Consider the following 21,267-nt stretch of genomic DNA (forward strand, 5'->3'; position numbering starts at 1 on the left):
ATACGGAATCAAAATACGCCCCGTATACGGAACGCAAAAAAACCTTTGTGTGCATGAACCCATAAGGTGTAAGGCCTCTTGCACACAACTTTTTTTTTTCCGTTTTCCGCGTTCCATATACGGACTGTATAAAGAACCATTCATTTCAATAGATCCGCCAAAGATAGAACATGTCCTATTATTGTAACGGACAAGGATAGGACTGTTCTTTTAGGGGCCAGCTGTTCCGTTCTGCAAAAAACGGAATGCACACGGACATCATCCGTATTTTTTGCGGATCAGTTTTTTGCTCATACACATGATCATTGCCGTTTTTGCAGTCTGAAAATTGCGGATCCGCAAATCACAGATACCTGCCGTGTGTGTTCCACAATTTGAGGAATGTAACGTCCTGCCCTCTATGGAACTGTAAAACAGACAAGAATAGGGAATGTTCTATTTGTTGCGGGGCCACGGAACGGACATATGGATGCGATCAGTACACGGAGTGCGGTCCACATCTTTTGTGGCCCTATTGAAGTGAATGGGTCCGTATCTGACCCGCAAAAAATGCAGATCAGGATGCGGAAAAAAAACGCGGTCGTGTACATGAGCCCTAAGGCATCATTATGTGGCAGACATTGATGTCAACATCATTGATATTGTTTATTAAGGCCTAGTTCACACGAACGTTTTTTTTGAAGTGTACGGGCCGTTTTTTTGTTTTCCGTATACGGAACCATTCATTTCAATGGTTCCGCAAAAAAAACGGAATGTGTTCCGTATGCATTCCGTTTCCGTATTTCCATTCCGTTGAAAGATAGAACATGTCCTATTATTGCCCGCAAATCACGTTCCGTGGCTCCATTCAAGTCAATGGGTCTGCAAAAAAAACGGAACACATACGGAAATGCTTCCATATGTCTTCCATATCCATTCCGTTTTTGCTGAACCATCTATTGAAAATGTTATGCCCAGCCCAATTTTCTGTATACTGTACATGGCATACGGAAAAACGGAAAGGAAACAGAAACACAACGGAACTCAAAAACGGAACAACGGATCCGTGAAAAATGGACCGCAAAAAACTATAAAAGCCATACGGTCGTGTGAACTAGGCCTAAGCCAATGTACAAGCTAAACTGACCTACTTGCTGATGGTTTCCAGGTAAAATGAAGACTGCAAAATAGAACACGGAGAAGTAATACAAAGAGGCTCCGTGGCGAGCTTTAGTTTAAGCTTCCTATCAGGGAATTGTATTTTCAGCAGTTGCCTACTGTTCAGTATGTCTATACCTACATCATATGGACACGGGGAGGCGAAGGGCTGTAGTCCCTGCTAAACTCAGGCAAACTGCTTCTTATTGGCCTATAGAAGGGAATTGCTTGACATGCAATTCCCTAGTGCATTGTAGAAAGGGGATTTAAAGTGCACTCGCCCTTTGAAGGGATTCTGTGCAGACCCTGCTACCCGCCCGGAGGCTGCACTGAGATTGTCGTCCCCCCTGCTCTCACCATAATCGCAGATTCATCATTTTCTTCCAAAATAAGGTTCATGGAAGTGTCCTGCACTGGTGTATACAGGACACGTCCCCGGGGGGGGGGAATGACGCAACCCCAGAAAATGAAAACACAAATGTATCCCTGCTGGAATAAACAGTAGCACAGATCCAAAACCTAATGGGAAAGGAGTCACCAAGGTCCTTTGACCTCGAGTCTGACCTTAAAGGGGAAGTTATTACACAGCAAGGTCTATGGTTAGACAAATCTAACGTGACCGGAATACTCAGCAATAACAAAAGAGTATATGTGATTTCCTTGAATAAAATATATTTATTGAAATTCATTTAAAAAGTGTATATAACACTAATACAAACAGTATATATGGTGAGAGTATCCAACATTTGCCACATCTATAATGCCCAGTTACTATAGCAATGAAAATACAACAATCATGTGTTAGTATCAAATGGACACACTATGTGCCTGACTATACAGAACTGCAGGATAGACCATCCTTGCTGTTCCACCGCACTGATGTCAATCTATTGATCTGATTGAAATAAAGTGACTAATGCATGTAAGTAAACCACATCTGAAGTTCGTCAATACCTGTGTTTAGTGGGCGTTATGGGTGGGGGTGCCGCTCCTCGGCGCGCGTTTCGTATTTTCATTGCTATAGTAACTGGGCATCATAGATGTGGCAAATGTTGGCTACTCTCACCATATACACTGTTTGTATTAGTGTTATATAAACTTTTTAAATGAATTTCAATAAATATATTTTATTCAAGGAAATCACATATACTCTTTTGTTGTTGTTGACTTAAAGGGGAAGTGTAACTTAAGAGACCAGATGGTCAATGGCAAGCCTGTCAACTTGAACTCAGAGGTCGTGGATCTGGAGGGGCCCATGGGACTCCACAAATATTGGGGTCCATTCACGTCTGTATTTCTGGCTCCACATCCGTTCTGCAATTTTGCGTAACGGGTGTGGACCCAATCATTTCAATGGGGCCGCCAAAGATGCGGACACCACACTGTGTGCTGTCCGCATCCGTAGTTCCATTCCGCGGCTCCACAAAAAAGATAGAACATGTCCTATTCTTGTCCGCAATCACGGACAAGAACAGGCAGTTCTATCACAGGGCCGGCCATGTGTGATCCGCAAAATGCAGAACGTACACGGCCGGTATCCACGTTTTGTGGTTCCGCAATTTGCAAAACACTTACGGATATCTGAATGGACCTTCTAGGTCCGATATGATGTCCCTTTAAGGCTCCATTCACACGTCCGCAACGTGTTTTGCGGATACACGGAGCCGCGGATCCACAAAACACGGAAAGCGGCAATGTGCGTTCCGCATTTTGCGGACCGCACATTGCCAGCACTAATAGAATATGCCTGTTCTTGTCCGCAATTGCGGACAAGAATAGGACATGTTCTATTTTTTTTGCAGACTCGGAAGTGCAGATCCGCAATTCTGTGTCCGGGCAGCACATCGTGCTGCCCCATAGGAATGAATGGGTCCGCAATTCCGTTCCGCAAAATACCAGAACAAAATTGCGGACGTGTGAATAGAGCCTAAATCCTGCCACACCTGCGGACTTCGGGAGGAGGTAGGACACCATATTTTCTTCTCTATTCAAATCAAAAGAAACTAATCTGGTTGCTGTGAAATCTGACAATTCCCGTCACAAATGGACCTTATTTCTAAACGCTACCTATGCAAAGGCCGTATGAGCTCCAACAATGGACTCCTTACTAGTAGAATTGTGAATGCAGCTCTGGGTGTGACTGGAGTGTAAGGTCACATCAATGCGAGTAAAGCAAAATATTTGGACAGATATTCAACTATGTCATATGTGAAATATTTTATTTTATAACGGTGCGGTTTTCCCACCAATGTTCTTTTAAGGAGCCGCAGTTCCCTCTTTCAAAGCAAAAGGGCGACGACAAGAGGCCAAATTATACAATATGTGACCTACTGACCTGCAAAGGCGTTATTACCGGTAATCATTGGTATTTCATGGCTCTGTACATATGGAAAAGGGTTGTATATATATAAAAAAAAAAAAGTACATAAACAAGATCATTAACAAACTGGTACAGGAGGAGAGAGGACCTTGCCCAGGAGGGCTTACAATCTACAGGGGATGGCGGTATGGTGGGAGCAGCAACCTCCAGCACTCCACCTGTTCTTAAACTACACTTCCCATCATGCTCCATTCACAGCTGAGTGAGTGTGCATGCTGGGAGGTGTAGTTTCACAACGGCTGATCCCTGCTTGTCTGAAGAGGTGAGTTTTCAGGTTTATTTTGAACCCTTCCACTGTAAGTTATAGTTTAATATATTGGGGTAGAGCGTTCCTGAGTATAAGGGATCCGCGGCAGAAATCCTAAAGGCGATTGCGGAAAAAGCAGACAAGAAGCATGAAATGACATAACTTGTCTCATACACGGGGTGAATTCTACAATAATGAAACAATGTAACAGTAAACAGTTAGCACTCCCTGTCTGGTGTCATAAGGAAAGTCCATAATGAAGTTTAGATTCAATGTGTATCGTCGGGACCTCTTCATACACCAGATCTCTTAAAGGGGAAATCCACCTATAGTCATGTGACCACTTGAGACAACCTTGTTGGAGCCACAGAACTTTGGAAATCTACTGAACCCCTATGAGAATTCTATACAGATTGTCCTTCCATTACTGGTTCTATTACCGCTAAAGCCTAAAATAACCTGGCCCTACACCTTAGATAGCTGATGACACTTCAAACCTCAATGAGGTCACTGGGTCTGAGGAGAAGTGGATTTTGCAGAACATTTACATTTTTGAAAAGAAAAAAAAAAGTGTTTCCATCTTCTTTCCACAGATTGGAGGTGGCATGAGGGAGACGAGGAGGGTCATCGCCCCGTCTGATGGATCTCAGCCTAAAATTCTCTAACCATAAACTTCAAAGAATGGAATTTTGTTTAAAGTTGTCTCCTTGAGAATTGACTTTTCTTCATTCCTGTGTCTCCAGCTCCTCCAAGCTGCGGCATGAATCGGAATGTGCTCCGACATAATTATAGATACTTCAGGAAAATGGGCGTAATTCTTGGGGTGACCTCCTGACTGTGGCCCTCACTACTGCAAAATCTAGTGTGTGATCTCATAGGGAGGAGGAATGCCAAGAATCCACCTAATGTAGATGAATGGAGCCAAATTCTGCATCAGGCACAGTGAATATTTATATAGGTGAGGGAATCGGACAGCACCCAAGGGCCCGGGAGGCTAGGGGCCACAGGCTGCACTGTCAGACTGAGTTGAGTCTTAAGTTCGATACTAAACAGGTTTCTGTAAATTCTGCAACTTTCCATTGTACTTATTGTTTTGATTTCTCTCTGTTTCCAAAATCTCTGCTTGTTGTCAGTGAATGGGAAAATGTTTATTTACTTTCAGAGGCTGAATACCAGCACACGAATACGTCTCACAGATGAGGTTTTGTTACAATTGTATCCAGTTTAGATCATCCTCTGGGAGCTGAACAGCAGGGACTGCAGACTGATATATTTTACCTGCACTGATACATTGTAACAGACTATTAGGACAGGAGAGAGATTTGTGCTGACACCTGAATGCACAGCCAATCACTGCCCAAAGCAGTGACCCGTCTCAGTGACTGGCTGAGCAGGGGCCAGGAAGCAGAGATCAGTGGGGCCCCAGGAACCGTTGGAACAGCACCAGGGAGGGATTGGTGAAGTTTTATTTTCTAGAGATTCTGAGCCTTTTTTTTTTTCATTGGCCAGGTAACCTTTTCCAACCAGATATAACTGTAGCAAACCTAAGTTTGAGAAGTAGTAGGTTTTTGCACGGACGGGGTGCCCACCGAGGCTGCCATGGAATGAGACTTTACACTTCAGAGCTTTGATTTCCTTGAGACAAGATCTGCAGCTCCAGGTGAGAACAATTTACATTTCTCCATCGCTCAGGAAGCAGAGTTATGTAACAGCGAAAATCCCATCAGAGAGAGACATCAGCTACTTTGTAAGGATGTGTCCATTACTCCATAGGTTTCATTCAGAAAAAATCTCTATAAACAGTTGCGGCAACATGTGAGGCTACGGTGGGCGATGGGGGTAGTAGTAGTTTTTGGTACTCACAGTTCAGTTGTCCCCTGGGCCGGTCTGCAGTGGATGGGAAGACAGCACTAAATCCTCCGGGGCACTCTCTATCGCAGGAAACACCGGCCAGGTGGAAGGTGAGGTGCCCTTGATGGTGTAGGTGTTTTAAGGTGCTTTGGCAGTTGGGCCCTGTGTTCATGACGCCAGCACCGGACGGTGCAAATGTTGATTGTAGTAGAAAGGATGAGTTGTCAGTTGTAGTAGAAACAGTTGAACATTTTCTTTAATCAAATGTCTCAGGACTGTTGGTACAGTTAGTTCATTAGTACAATGCACTTATATGGCATAAAGGATGACTCAGAAATTAGTGTAGCTGTACTCCTTAAAACAGGTCTGGCAATTGTCAGTTGAGGCGTTTTCCTAATGCTATTACTTTATAGGCAAGACAAAAGTTCTCTTCTTAGATAGTTCTACTTTAAGTCCAATCTCTAGCACTCAGGTACTGAATATAATGGTTTCCTTATTTACTTTATATTGAGCAATCCAATAAGGATGTTCTCCCTCGTGGCAGAAAAACTCTCTGCTACATTATTTGATGTAGGTTGCTCTCCTGAAGTATTCAGGTTCACCATGTCCCAGAAGTCGTTTAGTGAAAAAGGATAATTCTGCGCACTGATCATCCAGTTGTGTCCAGGTACCTTTAAGTTCCTCCTGGTCACTGGTGCTTGTGAAGTCCCTTGGCTAGACTCTAATCTTCACTAGATTTGCTTTATATTCGTACATAGACTCACTTGTCTGTGCTGGGCTGCTGTGACTACTTGGTCTGTCCTCTCCAGGCTTCATCAGGGCCCAGAGGAAAGAAAGGCAGCTGCATCTTGGACTGAGCCTGCTCTGCTCCTCCATACACTTGCTTCTCCTCTCTGCTTCCTTTCTACACACTTCCTCCACACTGAGTCCGCAAACCCCAAGCTTTATATAGTATGTGGCGCCAGCACCACCTAGGGGCAAATAAATGCAATGACAATGCCAGCCTGCTATTAGGAATTACAATACATTAAATACATATACAGAAATTTAAGGGGACCAATTATACACACAAGTGGGAAACTGCACAGTGGAGTCACTGGAGGGAACTTATCGAAGTCAGAACACCAGTTCCCTGGAGTAGTAAAAGTTAAAAAGTTTTTACTGCACCCTCAAACAGTAAGCGGGGCACAGCTGGCAGAGATTTGCTTTTGTGCCTCTTAATACATGTTACATTTTAATCTAGTACATCTGTAATATTAGTATTGAAACTTGTAAAATGTCAGTCCTGATAAATCTAACCCAACGTGTAAATACAGTACATTACTTATCCTGTGCTGATCCTGAGTTACATCCTGTATTATGCTCCAGAGCTGCACTCACTATTCTGCCGGTGGAGTCACTGTGTACATACATTACTTATCCTGTACTGATCCTGAGTTACATCCTGTATTATACTCCAGAGCTGCACTCACTATTCTGCTGGTGCAGTCACTGTGTACATACATTACTTATCCTGTACTGATCCTGAGTTACATCCTGTATTATACTCCAGAGCTGCACTCACTATTCTGCTGGTGCAGTCACTGTGTACATACATTACTTATCCTGTACTGATCCTGAGTTACATCCTGTATTATACTCCAGAGCTGCACTCACTATTCTGCCGGTGTAGTCACTGTGTACCTACATTACTTATCCTGTACTGATCCTGAGTTACATCCTGTATTATACTCCATTCACTGACCGAGGCTTCTCTCACCCCGAGTCGGTCCCTAGAGCCGGCGGACATGGCTCCCTGTGGCTGACTGAGGGGGAGAGAAGCACCCGGCTGCCCCCAGCTCACCCTCCCTTCAGAAAGTTCTTCCCCCAACCCCTGACCCCTCTTTTTCCCGGCCGGCGAAGCCGGTGGCCACCCTACCCTATAATCCCACAGTTCTGGGCCTGAAACCAATGTTCCAGATCATCACACGTCGGACCTCAGGAAAAGATGGCTGCCACCGAACCCTAAAATATGGCAATTTTTTTTTGTTTTTTAGAGTTTTTTTAGAACAGGGGCAGGTAGCAGGGAAGGGGACGGGGGGAAGACTGTGGGGGGTGGGGGGGGGGTTATCATTCCCTCTAGGGTAAGTCTACATCCCCCTTGTCTAATCCCTTTATTTGCACCCCCCATTTCTATTCCTTTTATCTGCACCCCCTTTATCTGCCGCCCCTTGTTTGTCTGGACCCCTCTGTGTATACACCACCCTTTTCTACTCCCTCTATCTGCACCTCTACTTTCCACTCCTGTGCCTGCACCCCCCCTTTTTCTACTCCCTTATCTGCACCCCCTTTTCTATGCCCCCTTTATCTGCACCCCCTTCTCTACTCCTATTTGTCTGCCCCTCATCTTTCCCCTGTTCTTGCAGCCGGTTGATGCTGCATTTGCGCCACCTGCTGGACACATCTGTAACTGATCAATGTTCTGTAGAAATGGGGAAATCGGATTTTGTCCTTGCTCCCCTTCTGCAGATTTACTCCAGTCTGCACCCCGCCCCTATAGTCCTGTAGCGCCACGTCCACCTCCGTACATACTGCTCCACCATTGCTCACAGATAAGTGGCGCTGGGAGGCAATGTTATGGCTGTATTATTTGCTTACGTGGTGCCCTATGGTCCATTTTATTCTTACATTGTTGCCTGTACAGGAGCGCAGCGTCCACGCTTTACTGCAATGAGCCGCGGGTTGAAGTGTAGAACATGAAAGCGTTGTCTGTAGCCGAGCGCAACCTCATGAAGCGATTTATTGGTTATATTGTATTCAAAGCAATGGCTTCCAGACATAGAGCGGGGAACATCCAGATCTCACATAACCGAGCAGCCACAGGGGAGATCATGAAGGCGCCGCTTAGCGTAGACTCTGCGCTCCCGGCCATATACATGGCATGAGAGGTTCTTCCCACCGGATCCATACTGGACGTGAGCGACTGGGATCATCTCCAGCGTCTGCCGCTGAGAACAGAGGAGAATTTCTGTTATTCTGAGTGAAATAATGTTGGTTATAATTTATAATATAATAATGCAGATAATGGGATTATAATAAAACCGGATCAATGAGAAACCCGGAGAGCTGGCGCCATCTTGTGGTTTTTCTCATGTAATGCAGCTCATACAGAAATTATATATATACATACATACATATATACACATACTGTAATTATGGGGCCACCACACAATATTGGATCAAGGGGCCTCTGCCATCCTTCATCCAGCCTGGGAAATGTCAGGCTGGGTGGTTTTCTAAGGCAAGGACGAGGTATCTCAGCACCCTAGGCCTGAAGCCTATGAGCAGGGGCGGACTGGGAACTTAAATTCGCTCTGGAAAAATTACTAAAAGTGGCCCAGTTTTGTAGTGTAACCCAAAGTGATGGAAGGCAGGGTCGGCAATACCATATTGTGGCACATTATACCGCCCCAGCAGAGCCAAATACCACAGTCCATCACAAAATACATCCCCAAAAACTTCCACTGGCCGGCAGTGCAGTGGCCCCCTGGGCATCGGCCCAGCGGGAAATTTCCCTGTAAGGTCTGTGGCCAATCCGCCCCTGCCTATGAGGCTGAGCGAGATGTCACCCTAGGCCATCATCCCGGCTCTGAGCATAATACAGGAAAGATATATGCAGCAGACAGTATCACATATGACAGGATTAGATACACAGCTCAGCAGACAGTATCACATATGACAGGATTAGATACACAGCTCAGCAGACAGTATCACACATGATAGGATTAGATACACAGCTCAGCAGGCAGTATCACACATGATAAGATTATATACACAGTTCAGCAGGCAGTATCACACATGATAGGGTTAGATACACAGTCAGCAGACAGTATCACACATGATAGGGTTAGATACACAGTCAGCAGACAGTATCACACATGATAGGGTTAGATACACAGCTCAGCAGACTGTATCACACAGGATAGGATTAGATACACAGCTCAGCAGGCAGTATCACACAGGATAGGATTAGATACACAGCTCAGCAGGCTGTATCACACAGGATAGGATTAGATACACAGCTCAGCAGGCAGTATCACACAGGATAGGATTAGATACACAGCTCAGCAGGCAGTATCACACAGGATAGGATTAGATACACAGCTCAGCAGACAGTATCACACATGATAAGATTATATACACAGCTCAGCAGACAGTATCACACAGGATGGGATTAGATACACGGCTCAGCAGACAGTATCACACAGGATGGGATTAGATACACGGCTCAGCAGACAGTATCACACATGATAAGATTAGATACACAGCTCAGCAGACTGTATCACACAGGATAGGATTAGATACACAGCTCAGCAGGCAGTATCACACAGGATAGGATTAGATACACAGCTCAGCAGACTGTATCACACAGGATAGGATTAGATACACAGCTCAGCAGACAGTATCACACAGGATAAGATTAGATACACAGCTCAACAGTCAGTATCACACAGGATAAGATTAGATACACAGCTCAGCAGACAGTATCACACAGGATAGGATTAGATACACAGCTCAGCAGGCAGTATCACATTTTCCTGAATGTGTCTTGGGATCTGATGAAGAAAATCAGTTTGTGGTTTGTTCTCTGGGTAAATAATGAGATAACATTGATCCAATCAGACAATTTCTGTAATTAAGCAATTCAATTTCTGGGCTTTTCTGCGCCTTAAGGAAGAGGAGGAGAAAGATCATGATGATGAGGATGAGGATGAGGATGAGGAGGAGAAAGATCATGAGGATGAGGATGAGGAGGAGAAAGATCATGATGATGAGGATGAGGAGGAGAAAGATCATGATGATGAGGATGAGGATGAGGAGGAGAAAGATCATGATGATGAGGATGAGGATGAGGAGGAGAAAGATCATGATGAGGATGAGGATGAGGATGAGGATGATGATGATGATGATAATGAGGATGATGAGGATGATGATGAGAAGGATGATGATGAGGATGAGAATGATGAGGAGGAGGAGGGAGGAGGTGGAGGAGGCGACTACAAGCTTTTGAAATAAACAGCTGCAGAAATCTGGTGGAGAATACAAGAGCCCATGTCCAGATCTCCTCCATGTTCCACTGCAGTTTGTATTCAGGGCGGGGCTATTCTGGATGGGCGGGGCTTGACCAGGCAGGTGTAATATTGTAGATAAAGCTGGGGGTGGGGCTCCTGAGATGCAGCCATAGGCCACAGAGGAGACCTGTAATTTATTACTCTTTGGACTGTAATATTGGGCAGACAAGGAGGGGACGCTGCAGAGTATTATACCCACATTATTACCACTGTACTGGTACTACAATATTACTTATACCGTTAAACTAGTACTGCAATACTATATTACTATATACTATTACACTAGTATTACTGCAGTACTATTATATTACTATTACTGTTACTTCTGTATTATTACTTCACTGTTACTTGGACTACAATGTTACTGCTGTGCTATTATTATTATGACCATAGACTATTACTGTATTACTACTAGTCAAGTACTATATTATTACTACCGCACTGTTACTCCACTGTATATTTACTGTATTATTCCTACTAGAACTGCAGGTGTTTATTGAGTGACACCACAGAATTGCATCCCCCCCTTTCCCCATTTTCATGGCCTTACCTGCCTCAGGATACGACACGAGGGGCCACAACTGTCCTGGTGATCTTGGATCAGTCTCGCAGAGGTGGCAGATACGTCAGGGACATCAGCAAATCCAGGGACAGGGCGAACCTGCAATAAGACCCATGACAGGAATGGCGAGGACAGAAAGCAGTGTTCTGCTACTGCGGCTTTTCTTAAATCTGCACCAATATAAGAGCAGCGGCGCATCACCCAACTTTCCAAGAAGCAGATAGGTTGATAACTGAAGATTACAGCCGCGGCTCAAAGTTCATGGGGCGTCACATTCAATAGTATATTCATAGTTATATATCTAATCCACAGGAAGCCAAGTGTATCCAAGTGATAGACATGTATCTAATCCACAAGTAACAGAGTATCTAATTCATACACATGTATCTAATCCACAGGAAACAGAATATCTCATTCATAGATATGTATCTAATCCACAAATAACAGAGTATCTAATTCACAGATCTGTATCTAGTCCACAGGTAACACTGTATCTAATCCATAAATATGTAGCTAATTCCCAGGGAAAGACTATCTAATTCATAGTCATGTAACTAAGCTATAGGTTAGTATCTAAATCATGGACATGTATCTAATCTATTGCACATGGATGCATTTCTCCATAGGTATGTATCTAATCCATGGGATGTAATTCTTGCATATGGTTGTAATCTACAGATATGTATCCAGGGGTGTAGCTATAGGGGGTGCAGAGGTAGCAGTCGCTACCGGGCCCAGGAGCCTGAGGGGCCCAAAGACCCTTGTGCTGCATTAGAAGACACCGGTATTATAGAAAGTGCATGCAGGTCCAGTTACACCTCTGGCTGGAGGGAAGGGGTTAGGTCAAGATGGAGGGGAGGGGGGATGCTGTTTAAATTTTTGCCTCAGGCAATATGAAGGCTATGTGCTTCTCTGCCCTTGGTCACAAAGCGCTGAGGGACAGGGGCCCAAGCTGAGCTCTTGCACCAGGGCCCATGAGCCTTTAGCTGCGCCCCTGTATGTATCTAATATATTCCTCATCAATGGGAGAACATTTAACCTACAGACATGTACCCATATGTATCTAATTCACAGCTAGTGCTTCCGTGGCCTTTCTGTTCGCGCCTCCGCACCGCAAAAAAATAGAACTTTTTCAATTTTTTGGCGGTGCAGACAGATCACAGACCCGTTCAAGTTGAATGGGTCTCAATACGTCCCGGCCGCCGCATGGACGTTGCTCATGCATTAGGGACCGCAAATTGCGGTCCCCAATGCACGGAATGGATGCACAACGTTCGTGAGCATGAGGCCTAATTCACACGAACGTATAGAATTCATGATCTGAATCTTAATCAAGAGGAAAGTATCTAGTACAAGATCTCTGGGTATGTATCTAATGCACTGACAGGTATGTAATTCTCATGTATGTTTCTAATCCTCTATTATGTATCTAATCCATTGGCATGTACCACGTTGTACAGATTGCTCTTCCACACCGTACATACCCTCACATCATCATCTGTCATAATCACCTCCCCCGTCACCTTCTGCAGGAGGATAAGCGGCAAACTGGGCGCCTGCTCAGGCGGATCCGAAACGATCTCGGAGCGCAGCGTCTTCCTGCAATGAGGAAATCATAAATCCCAAGAGATCTGATAATTACTGCAGAATCCTGACATATTGTATCAGCTCATCTCCTGCAGCCCCTGCTAACTAAATGTCTGCGAAGAGCAAAACTGCTGCATACCCTCACACACACCTGTACACCAATCCTGTTTTAGAACTACAACTCCCAGAATGCAACTGTCAGCATATAAACAATATATACGGAGGCCTACACTGACAATGCAGCTCACCATTTTACAGCGAGTTGCTGGAAATATAAGAGTCGTCCTTCTCCATTGCATGAAACACAGATTCTTCTGCCTCGTCCAGAACATTTGCTGCACCTGAAAAGTAAAAAAACTAAAAATGTCTAAGAACAAAATGACACAAATCACAGCTCGCAAATATTAAAAATATAAGCACAAAAGCAGAAAATATTATAGATGACAAATGCAAGAAGTAATTTGTGCATATACAGTACAGACCAAAAGTTTGGACACACCTTCTCATTCAAAGAGTTTTCTTTATTTTCATGACTATGAAGGCATCAAAACTATGAATTAACACATGTGGAATTATATACATAACAAACAAGTGTGAAACAACTGAAAATATGTCATATTCTAGGTTCTTCAAAGTAGCCACCTTTTGCTTTGATTACTGCTTTGCACACTCTTGGCATTCTCTTGATGAGCTTCAAGAGGTAGTCCCCTGAAATGGTCTTCCAACAGTCTTGAAGGAGTTCCCAGAGATGCTTAGCACTTGTTGGCCCTTTTGCCTTCACTCTGCGGTCCAGCTCACCCCAAACCATCTCGATTGGGTTCAGGTCCGGTGACTGTGGAGGCCAGGTCATCTGGCGCAGCCCCCCATCACTCTCCTTCATGGTCAAATAGACCTTACTTTCAAAAGTTTTCCCAATTTTTCGGCTGACTGACTGACCTTCATTTCTTAATGTAATGATGGCCACTCGTTTTTCTTTACTTAGGGCTCTTTCACACCTGCGTTGTTGTCTTCCGGCATAGAGTTCCGTCGTCGGGGCTCTATGCCGGAAGAATCCTGATCAGGATTATCCTAATGCATTCTGAATGGAGAGAAATCCGTTCAGGATGCATCAGGATGTCTTCAGTTCCGGAACGGAACGTTTTTTGGCCGGAGAAAATACCGCAGCATGCTGCGCTTTTTGCTCCGGCCAAAAATCCGGAACACTTGCCGCAAGGCCGGATCCGGAATTAATGCCCATTGAAAGGCATTGATCCGGATCCGGCCTTAAGCTAAACGTCGTTTCGGCGCATTGCCGGAGCCGACATTTAGCTTTTTCAGAGTGGTTACCATGGCTGCCGGGACGCTAAAGTCCTGGCAGCCATGGTAAGTGTAGTGGGGAGCGGGGGAGCAGTATACTTACCGTCCGTGCGGCTCCCGGGGCGCTTCAGAGTGACGTCAGGGCGCCCCAAGCGCATGGATCATGTGATCACATGGATCACGTCATCCATGCGCATGGGGCGCTCTGACGTCATTCTGGAGCGCCCGGGGAGCCGCACGGACTGTAAGTATACCGCTCCCCCGCTCCCCGCTCCTACTATGGCAGCCAGGACTTTAATAGCGTCCTGGGTGCCATAGTAACACTGAAAGCATTTGGAAGACGGTTCCGTCTTCAAATGCTTTCAGTACACTTGCGTTTTTCCGGATCCGGCGTGTAATTCCGGCAAGTGGAGTACACGCCGGATCCGGACAACGCAAGTGTGAAAGAGGCCTTAGCTGCTTTTTTCTTGCCATAATACAAATTCTAACAGTCTATTCAGTAGGACTATCAGCTGTGTATCCACCTGACTTCTCCTCAACGCCACTGATGGTCCCAACCCCATTTATAAGGCAAGAAATCCCACTTATTAAACCTGACAGGGCACACCTGTGAAGTGGAAACCATTTCAGGGGACTACCTCTTGAAGCTCATCAAGAGAATGCCAAGAGTGTGCAAAGCAGTAGTCAAAGCAAAAGGTGGCTGCTTTGAAGAACCTAGAATATGACATATTTTCAGTTGTTTCACACTTGTTTGTTATTTATATAATTCCACATGTGTTAATTCATAGTTGTGATGCCTTTATAGTCATGAAAATAAAGAAAACTCTTTGAATGAGAAGGTGTGTCCAAACTTTTGGTCTGTACTGTATATATAAAACCGTAGCACAAAATGATACATTGTAATAGGCAAATATTGTGGCCAGGGTGTAAATGTGAAAGACAAGCTGGAAGTATTATAGTAGTTATATTCTTGTACATAGGAGGCAGTATTATAGTAGTTATATTCTTGTACATAGGAGCAGTATTATAGTAGTTATATTCCTGTACATAGGAGCAGTATTATAGTAGGTATATTCTTGTACATAGGAGCAGTATTATAGTAGTTATATTCTTGTACATAGGAGGCAGTATTATAGTAGTTATATTCTTGTACATAGGAGGCAGTATTATAGTAGTTATATTCTTGTACATAGGAGCAGTATTATAGTAGGTATATTCTTGTACATAGGAGGCAGTATTATAGTAGTTATATTCTTGTACATAGGAGCAGTATTATAGTAGTTATATTCTTGTACATAGGAGCAGTATTATAGTAGTTATATTCTTGTACATAGGAGCAGTATTATAGTAGTTATATTCTTGTACATAGGAGCAGTATTATAGTAGTTATATTCTTGTACATAGGAGCAGTATTATAGTAGTTATATTCTTGTACATAGGAGCAGTATTATAGTAGTCATATTCTTGTACATAGGAGGCAGTATTATAGTAGTCATATTCTTGTACATAGGAGGCAGTATTATAGTAGTTATATTCTTGTACATAGGAGGCAGTATTATAGTAGTTATATTCTTGTACATAGGAGGCAGTATTATAGTAGTTATATTCTTGTACATAGGAGCAGTATTATAGTAGTTATATTCTTGTACATAGGAGGCAGTATTATAGTAGTTATATTCTTGTACATAGGAGCAGTATTATAGTAGTTATATTCCTGTACATAGGAGCAGTATTATAGTAATTATATTCTTGTACATAGGAGCAGTATTATAGTAGTTATATTCTTGTACATAGCAGTATTATAGTAGTTATATTCTTGTACATAGGAGCAGTATTATAGTAGTTATATTCTTGTACATAGGAGCAGTATTATAGTAGTAATATTCTTGTATATCGGAGCAGTATTATAGTAGTTATATTCTTATACATAGGAGGCAGTATTATAGTATTTATATTCTTGTACATAGCAGTATTATAGTAGTTATATTCTTGTACATAGGAGCAGTATTATAGTAGTTATATTCTTGTACATAGGAGCAGTATTATAGTAGTTATATTCCTGTACATAGGAGCAGTATTATAGTAATTATATTCTTGTACATAGGAGCAGTATTATAGTAGTGATATTCTTGTACATAGGAGCAGTATTATAGTAGTTATATTCTTGTACATAGGAGCAGTATTATAGTAGTAATATTCTTGTATATCGGAGCAGTATTATAGTAGTTATATTCTTATACATAGGAGGCAGTATTATAGTAGTAATATTCTTGTATATAGGAGGCAGTATTATAGTAGTTATATTCTTGTACATAGGAGCAGTATTATAGTAGTTACATTCCTGTACATAGGAGCAGTATTATAGTAGTTATATTTTTGTACATAGGAGCAGTATTATAGTAGTTACATTCCTGTACATAGGAGCAGTATTATAGTAGTTATATCCTTGTACATAGGATGCAGTATTATAGTAGTTATATTCTTGTACATAGGAGCAGTATTATAGTAGTTATATTCTTGTACATAGGAGCATTATTATAGTAGTTATATTCTTGTACATAGGAGCAGTATTATAGTAGTTATATTCTTGTACATAGGAGCAGTATTATAGTAGCTATATTCTTGTACATAGGAGGCAGTATTATAGTAGTTATATTCTTGTACATAGGAGCAGTATTATAGTAGCTATATTCTTGTACACATGAGGCAGTCTTATAACCTATTGATTACACTCAATGATCTGCCGTTTCTGCACTATGCACCTCTTTCTGCCGCTCCCTGAGCACGCAGGACACCTCTTGTTTCTGGATCTCTGGCGGCTGCTGCTGGAGCATCGACATCTGAACTATGGAAAAATAAAGAATGTTTTGGAGACACCAGATAACTGAAAATGGGAAAATCTGACAAAGGAATTTCATTCTTACCTGTCCTGATCCTCCACATCTGGAGCATTTACAGCGTCCCCGACCACCACATTTATGGCACGACTGCAACAACGTATTTCAAGTTCACAGATTCATCCGTTTTACTCAAAACTAAAATAACTGGACAAATTCTTAAATGGACCATTAAGGAAAACCTCTATTTAACATACGATTGTCAGATGCCCATGTACAGTGTATCTCTGAATTAGGAAATGCAACAGAATCCCCTAAATACCCCACAATGTCCACAGTGTATGGCTGCAAAATATCTGGTTGATAAGCCTCTCTTCTCAGCCACCAGGGGGTCACAAGATGCAATATCAGTTTAGAAATAGATCCTGCTATATTACTGACCCCTTTAAGAGATATTAAGGGGAATCCCAGGGTAAATTATAACCTCAACAGGCAGATATTATATGACTAATATAGAAGTTTCTGACCTGAGGAGCTTACAATCTATAAACTAGACACACAGCAATACTATATGAATATCCCATTTACCTTTATTTCTCTGGATCCAGGAAGGGGAAATTTCTTAGACCCTTCATGAAACATTTTTGGGGTGTAGACTTCAATTTCCCAAAGCAGTGACAGAGGCTCGTTGTATGAGGCGTCAATCCGCTGACCTACAGATATCAGGGCACTTAAAATTACACTCGCATCTTTCCACAAAACCAATGGGAATACAATCTAAATAAGCTACCACCAGAGGAATGCAATGCTCTGCAGTCAACATATAGACCTCTGCCTTACAGGACGCACTTCTCTGTACTCACCAGTATAAGGCTTGCAGGTTTTCTCAATGTGCCTCGTTTCAGTGAAAGTCTCCAGTTTGTACTGTAAGATACATTGGGGTGGGAGCATAAGCAGAACAAGCCTTAATATGGGGCCCAAAAGCATTAGGGCCCCTATCATAGAACACATGGTAGATCAGACACACAAAAGAAATGATATGTCATCTGATGCAGAAACTGGGGAATATTTCTGCTCTACAGTTCAGGTCTAAGGCCTCTTTCACACAGGCGTCACATTTTGGCTCCGGAAGCGTCCTGGGTGCATTGCTGCAAACCCGCTCAAGTAGGTACCCAATCGTAGTCAGTTTTGACTGCGATTGCGTTCCGTTGTTCAGTTTTTATTGCGCGAGTGCAATGCGTTTTGCACGCGTGTGATAAAAAAACTGACTGTGGTACCCAGACCCGAACTTCTTCACTGAAGTTTAGGTTTGGGATCGGTGTTGTGTAGATGTCATTATTTCCCCTTATAACACGGTTATAAGGGAAAATAATAGCATTCTGAATACAGAATGCATAGTAAAACAGCACTGGAGGGGTTAAAAAAATAATAATAATTTAACTCACCTTAATCCACTTGTTCGCGCAGCCGGCATCTCTTCTGTCTTCATCTATGAGGAAAAGGACCTGTAGTGACATCACTGCGCTCATCACATGGTCCATCACATGATCTTTTACCATGGTGATGGACCATGTGATGAGCGTAGTGACGTCATCAAAGTTCCTATTCCTCAAAGAAGAAGACAGAAGAGATGCCGGCTGCGCGAACAAGTGGATTAAGGTGAGTTAAATTATTTTTTTATTTTTTTTAACCCCTCCAGCGCTATTTACTATGCATTCTGTATAACCATGTTATAAGGGAAAATAATAATGATCGGGTCCCCATCCCAATCGTCTACTAGCAACCGTGCGTGAAATTCGCACCGCATCCGCACTTGCTTGCAGATGCTTGCGATTTTCACGCAGCCCCATTCACTTCTATGGGGCCTGTGTTGCGTGAAAAACGCACAAAGAGGAGCATGCTGCGATTTTCACGTAACGCAAAAGTGATGTGTGAAAATCACTGCTAATGTGCACAGCCCCATAGAAATGAATGGGTCCGGATTCAGTGCGGGTGCAATGCGTTCACCTCCCGCATTGCACCCGCGCGGAAATCTCGCCCGTGTGAAAGGGGCCTAAGGGGTCCATTTACAATCAGAGCTGCATTAAAAAAAAAATGCTGTTGTCACACCATGCCTTCTGCTCCAGGTACATCAAAAGCTGCATTTTTGGATTCCGTTGTTGCATCATGCCTTAAACACCTAGTCACATCCAGAGCTGCATTTTAGACTTTTGTTGTTCCACCATGTCATACTCCATAGTTTATAAGGATGAAAAAAAGCCCTCTGTCCATCCAGTTCGGCCTGTCATCCTGCAAGTTGATCCAGAGGAAGGCAAAAAAAAAACTGTGAGGTAGAAGCCAATTTTCCCCACTTTAGGGGAATAAAAAACTCCTTCCCGACTCCAATCAGGCATCAGAATAACTCCCTGGATCAACGACCCCTCTCTAGTAGCTATAGCCTGTAATATTATTACGCTCCAGTAATACATCCAGGCCCCTCCTGGACTCTTTTAGTGACTCCACCATCACCACCTCCTCAGGCAGTTACATCCAGAGCTGCATTCAGGATTCTGCTGGCTGTTAATTGGAATATATCAGCAGTGTACTGACCAATATGTCTCTACCCACTTCTCTGAGCTCCAGGACCCCCAAAAAGTTGGGTCCTGCCTTATCCTCTTAATACCCCTCATGTCTACCCTCACCCATTATGGGGTGCATTGCTTTCTTTTACTTTATCAAACATCTGCGCCTGTTATAACCAGTTCATCATTTGTATTGCATCATTATAAAACATGCTCCGGAGAGTTAACCAGTAGGGGGCAGCAGGTAGACGAGCAATACTGTGAATGCAGCTCTGGATGTGGCTGGAGTATACCAACATGTAACTCCACATTAGGGCAAAATTCTGAAAACCTTACAAAAACGGACTCACTCTGTAAAGAGGCATTTGTGTTAACCTCTCGATAACCGGCTCTTCTGCTCTGGGTCTATAGCAGCAGTAGGAGGAGGACATGTATTTCTGCACAGCGTCCCGTGCAGCGTCCTCTGCGATAAGGACATTTCTAAATAAGAAAGGAGGCAAAGACAGTGAGCGGTCTTATTTGGGAAGGAGGGGGGGGGGGGGGGGGTGCTCCAGTGCAGGATAGTGCGGTAGAGTAGTATTGAAGCAATCAGGCTGGCGGTAATATGGGGGAAGTGAAGATACAATTGGTAAGTCTCACCTGTAGCCCTGGAGGTTTCTGCTGGAGATCTCACACAGGGTAAGGTGGTCACTGGCCATAGAGGTTCCTATGTAGGAAGTAACTGAGGTTATGAAAAATTTGTAATAATTGTAACAAAATGATCAGGACAGGAGAGAGATTTGTGGTGTTGATGTGTTTAGCTCATAGAGGATTGTCTAAACTGGATACAATTCTAACAAAACTCAGCTGTGTCTCTGGGTATAAAAAATAATGTTTCCATTTGATGACAGCAAGCAGAGATCAATTATAATAATCCTGGCCTTCTTCAGCCACCACTAGGGGGAGCTCACTTCACGTGGATTTAAAAAGCTTGGTTTGAGTTCAATACAAAGGTGCATGTAGTGAGCGCTCCCTAGTGGCAGCTGCAGGTAACTTGTATGACAGGGTAAAGGAAAGCAGGTGACATTTCAGTGCAGGGCCCCCCCTTCTACTAATGACCCCACAGCAGTCCCCACCGCTCAACCTGTTATTCTGCAGGAAGAAAGCAATGTAATGCACAGCTATGAGAAGAGATGGGGGGAATGCAGGTGACAAGACATCTACCTTGCTCCATGCGGATGTGTCCAATGTCACATGCAGGTGGTCAGTAATGGGTGGACGGTCCATGAGGCAGCTCCACATCTGCAAGAAATCCCACAAACAGACCCAGATCTTCCAGACATGGTGCAACAAGACAACAAACCCACTCTACAGGCAGAGAGCAGAGAGCAGACAACCAGACCCTGTCCAGCTCAGAGCCCGGGCACAGTGCTGGGGGGGGATCACAAGTCATCTCTATGGGGCAAGCCCCCCGGGGGGGATGGGTCTGAGCAATAATGCCCCTTGGGAGGGGGCAGACAATGGCTTGTTGGTGCGGCCGACATTACGGTCCAATCTGGTCTGGTGATGATAAGAGGAGCTCAGAGTAGTCTCACCCAGAAGGATTGTTTCTCTCTATATATATAGGGCGCCAGGACCAAGCCCGTCCATTGTCCAGAGAATTCGCAAACACTCCAGAAACAGATAAGATCAAGAATGGACGGGGTCCCGGTGCTCGGC

At 43.6% G+C, this 21,267-nt stretch overlaps 1 protein-coding gene across 2 annotated transcripts; it reads right to left on the reverse strand.

Annotated features, from left to right (window-relative positions):
• Nucleotides 1–8,001: 8,001 nt before the first annotated feature.
• Nucleotides 8,002–20,965, reverse strand: LOC120978822 (protein SSUH2 homolog). 2 transcript variants are annotated; one of them, XM_040407188.1, is made up of 11 exons: nucleotides 20,773–20,965; nucleotides 20,209–20,275; nucleotides 19,920–20,049; nucleotides 17,872–17,932; nucleotides 17,597–17,721; nucleotides 17,096–17,158; nucleotides 16,934–17,016; nucleotides 13,124–13,216; nucleotides 12,773–12,887; nucleotides 11,277–11,387; nucleotides 8,002–8,602 (listed from the first exon to the last, which is right to left on the reverse strand). In XM_040407188.1, exons 1-11 carry the CDS (start codon nucleotides 20,780–20,782, stop codon nucleotides 8,456–8,458), a joined length of 1,005 nt encoding a protein of 334 aa, XP_040263122.1. In that variant the 5' UTR covers nucleotides 20,783–20,965; the 3' UTR covers nucleotides 8,002–8,455. The 2 variants fall into 2 exon arrangements, with proteins under 2 accessions (XP_040263122.1, XP_040263121.1); XM_040407187.1 differs by having other exon boundaries at nucleotides 17,597–17,757.
• Between the last annotated feature and the right edge of the window lie 302 nt (nucleotides 20,966–21,267).

This window comes from Bufo bufo, chromosome 9 (genome assembly GCF_905171765.1).
Source record: "Bufo bufo chromosome 9, aBufBuf1.1, whole genome shotgun sequence".
Lineage (NCBI taxonomy): Eukaryota > Metazoa > Chordata > Amphibia > Anura > Bufonidae > Bufo > Bufo bufo.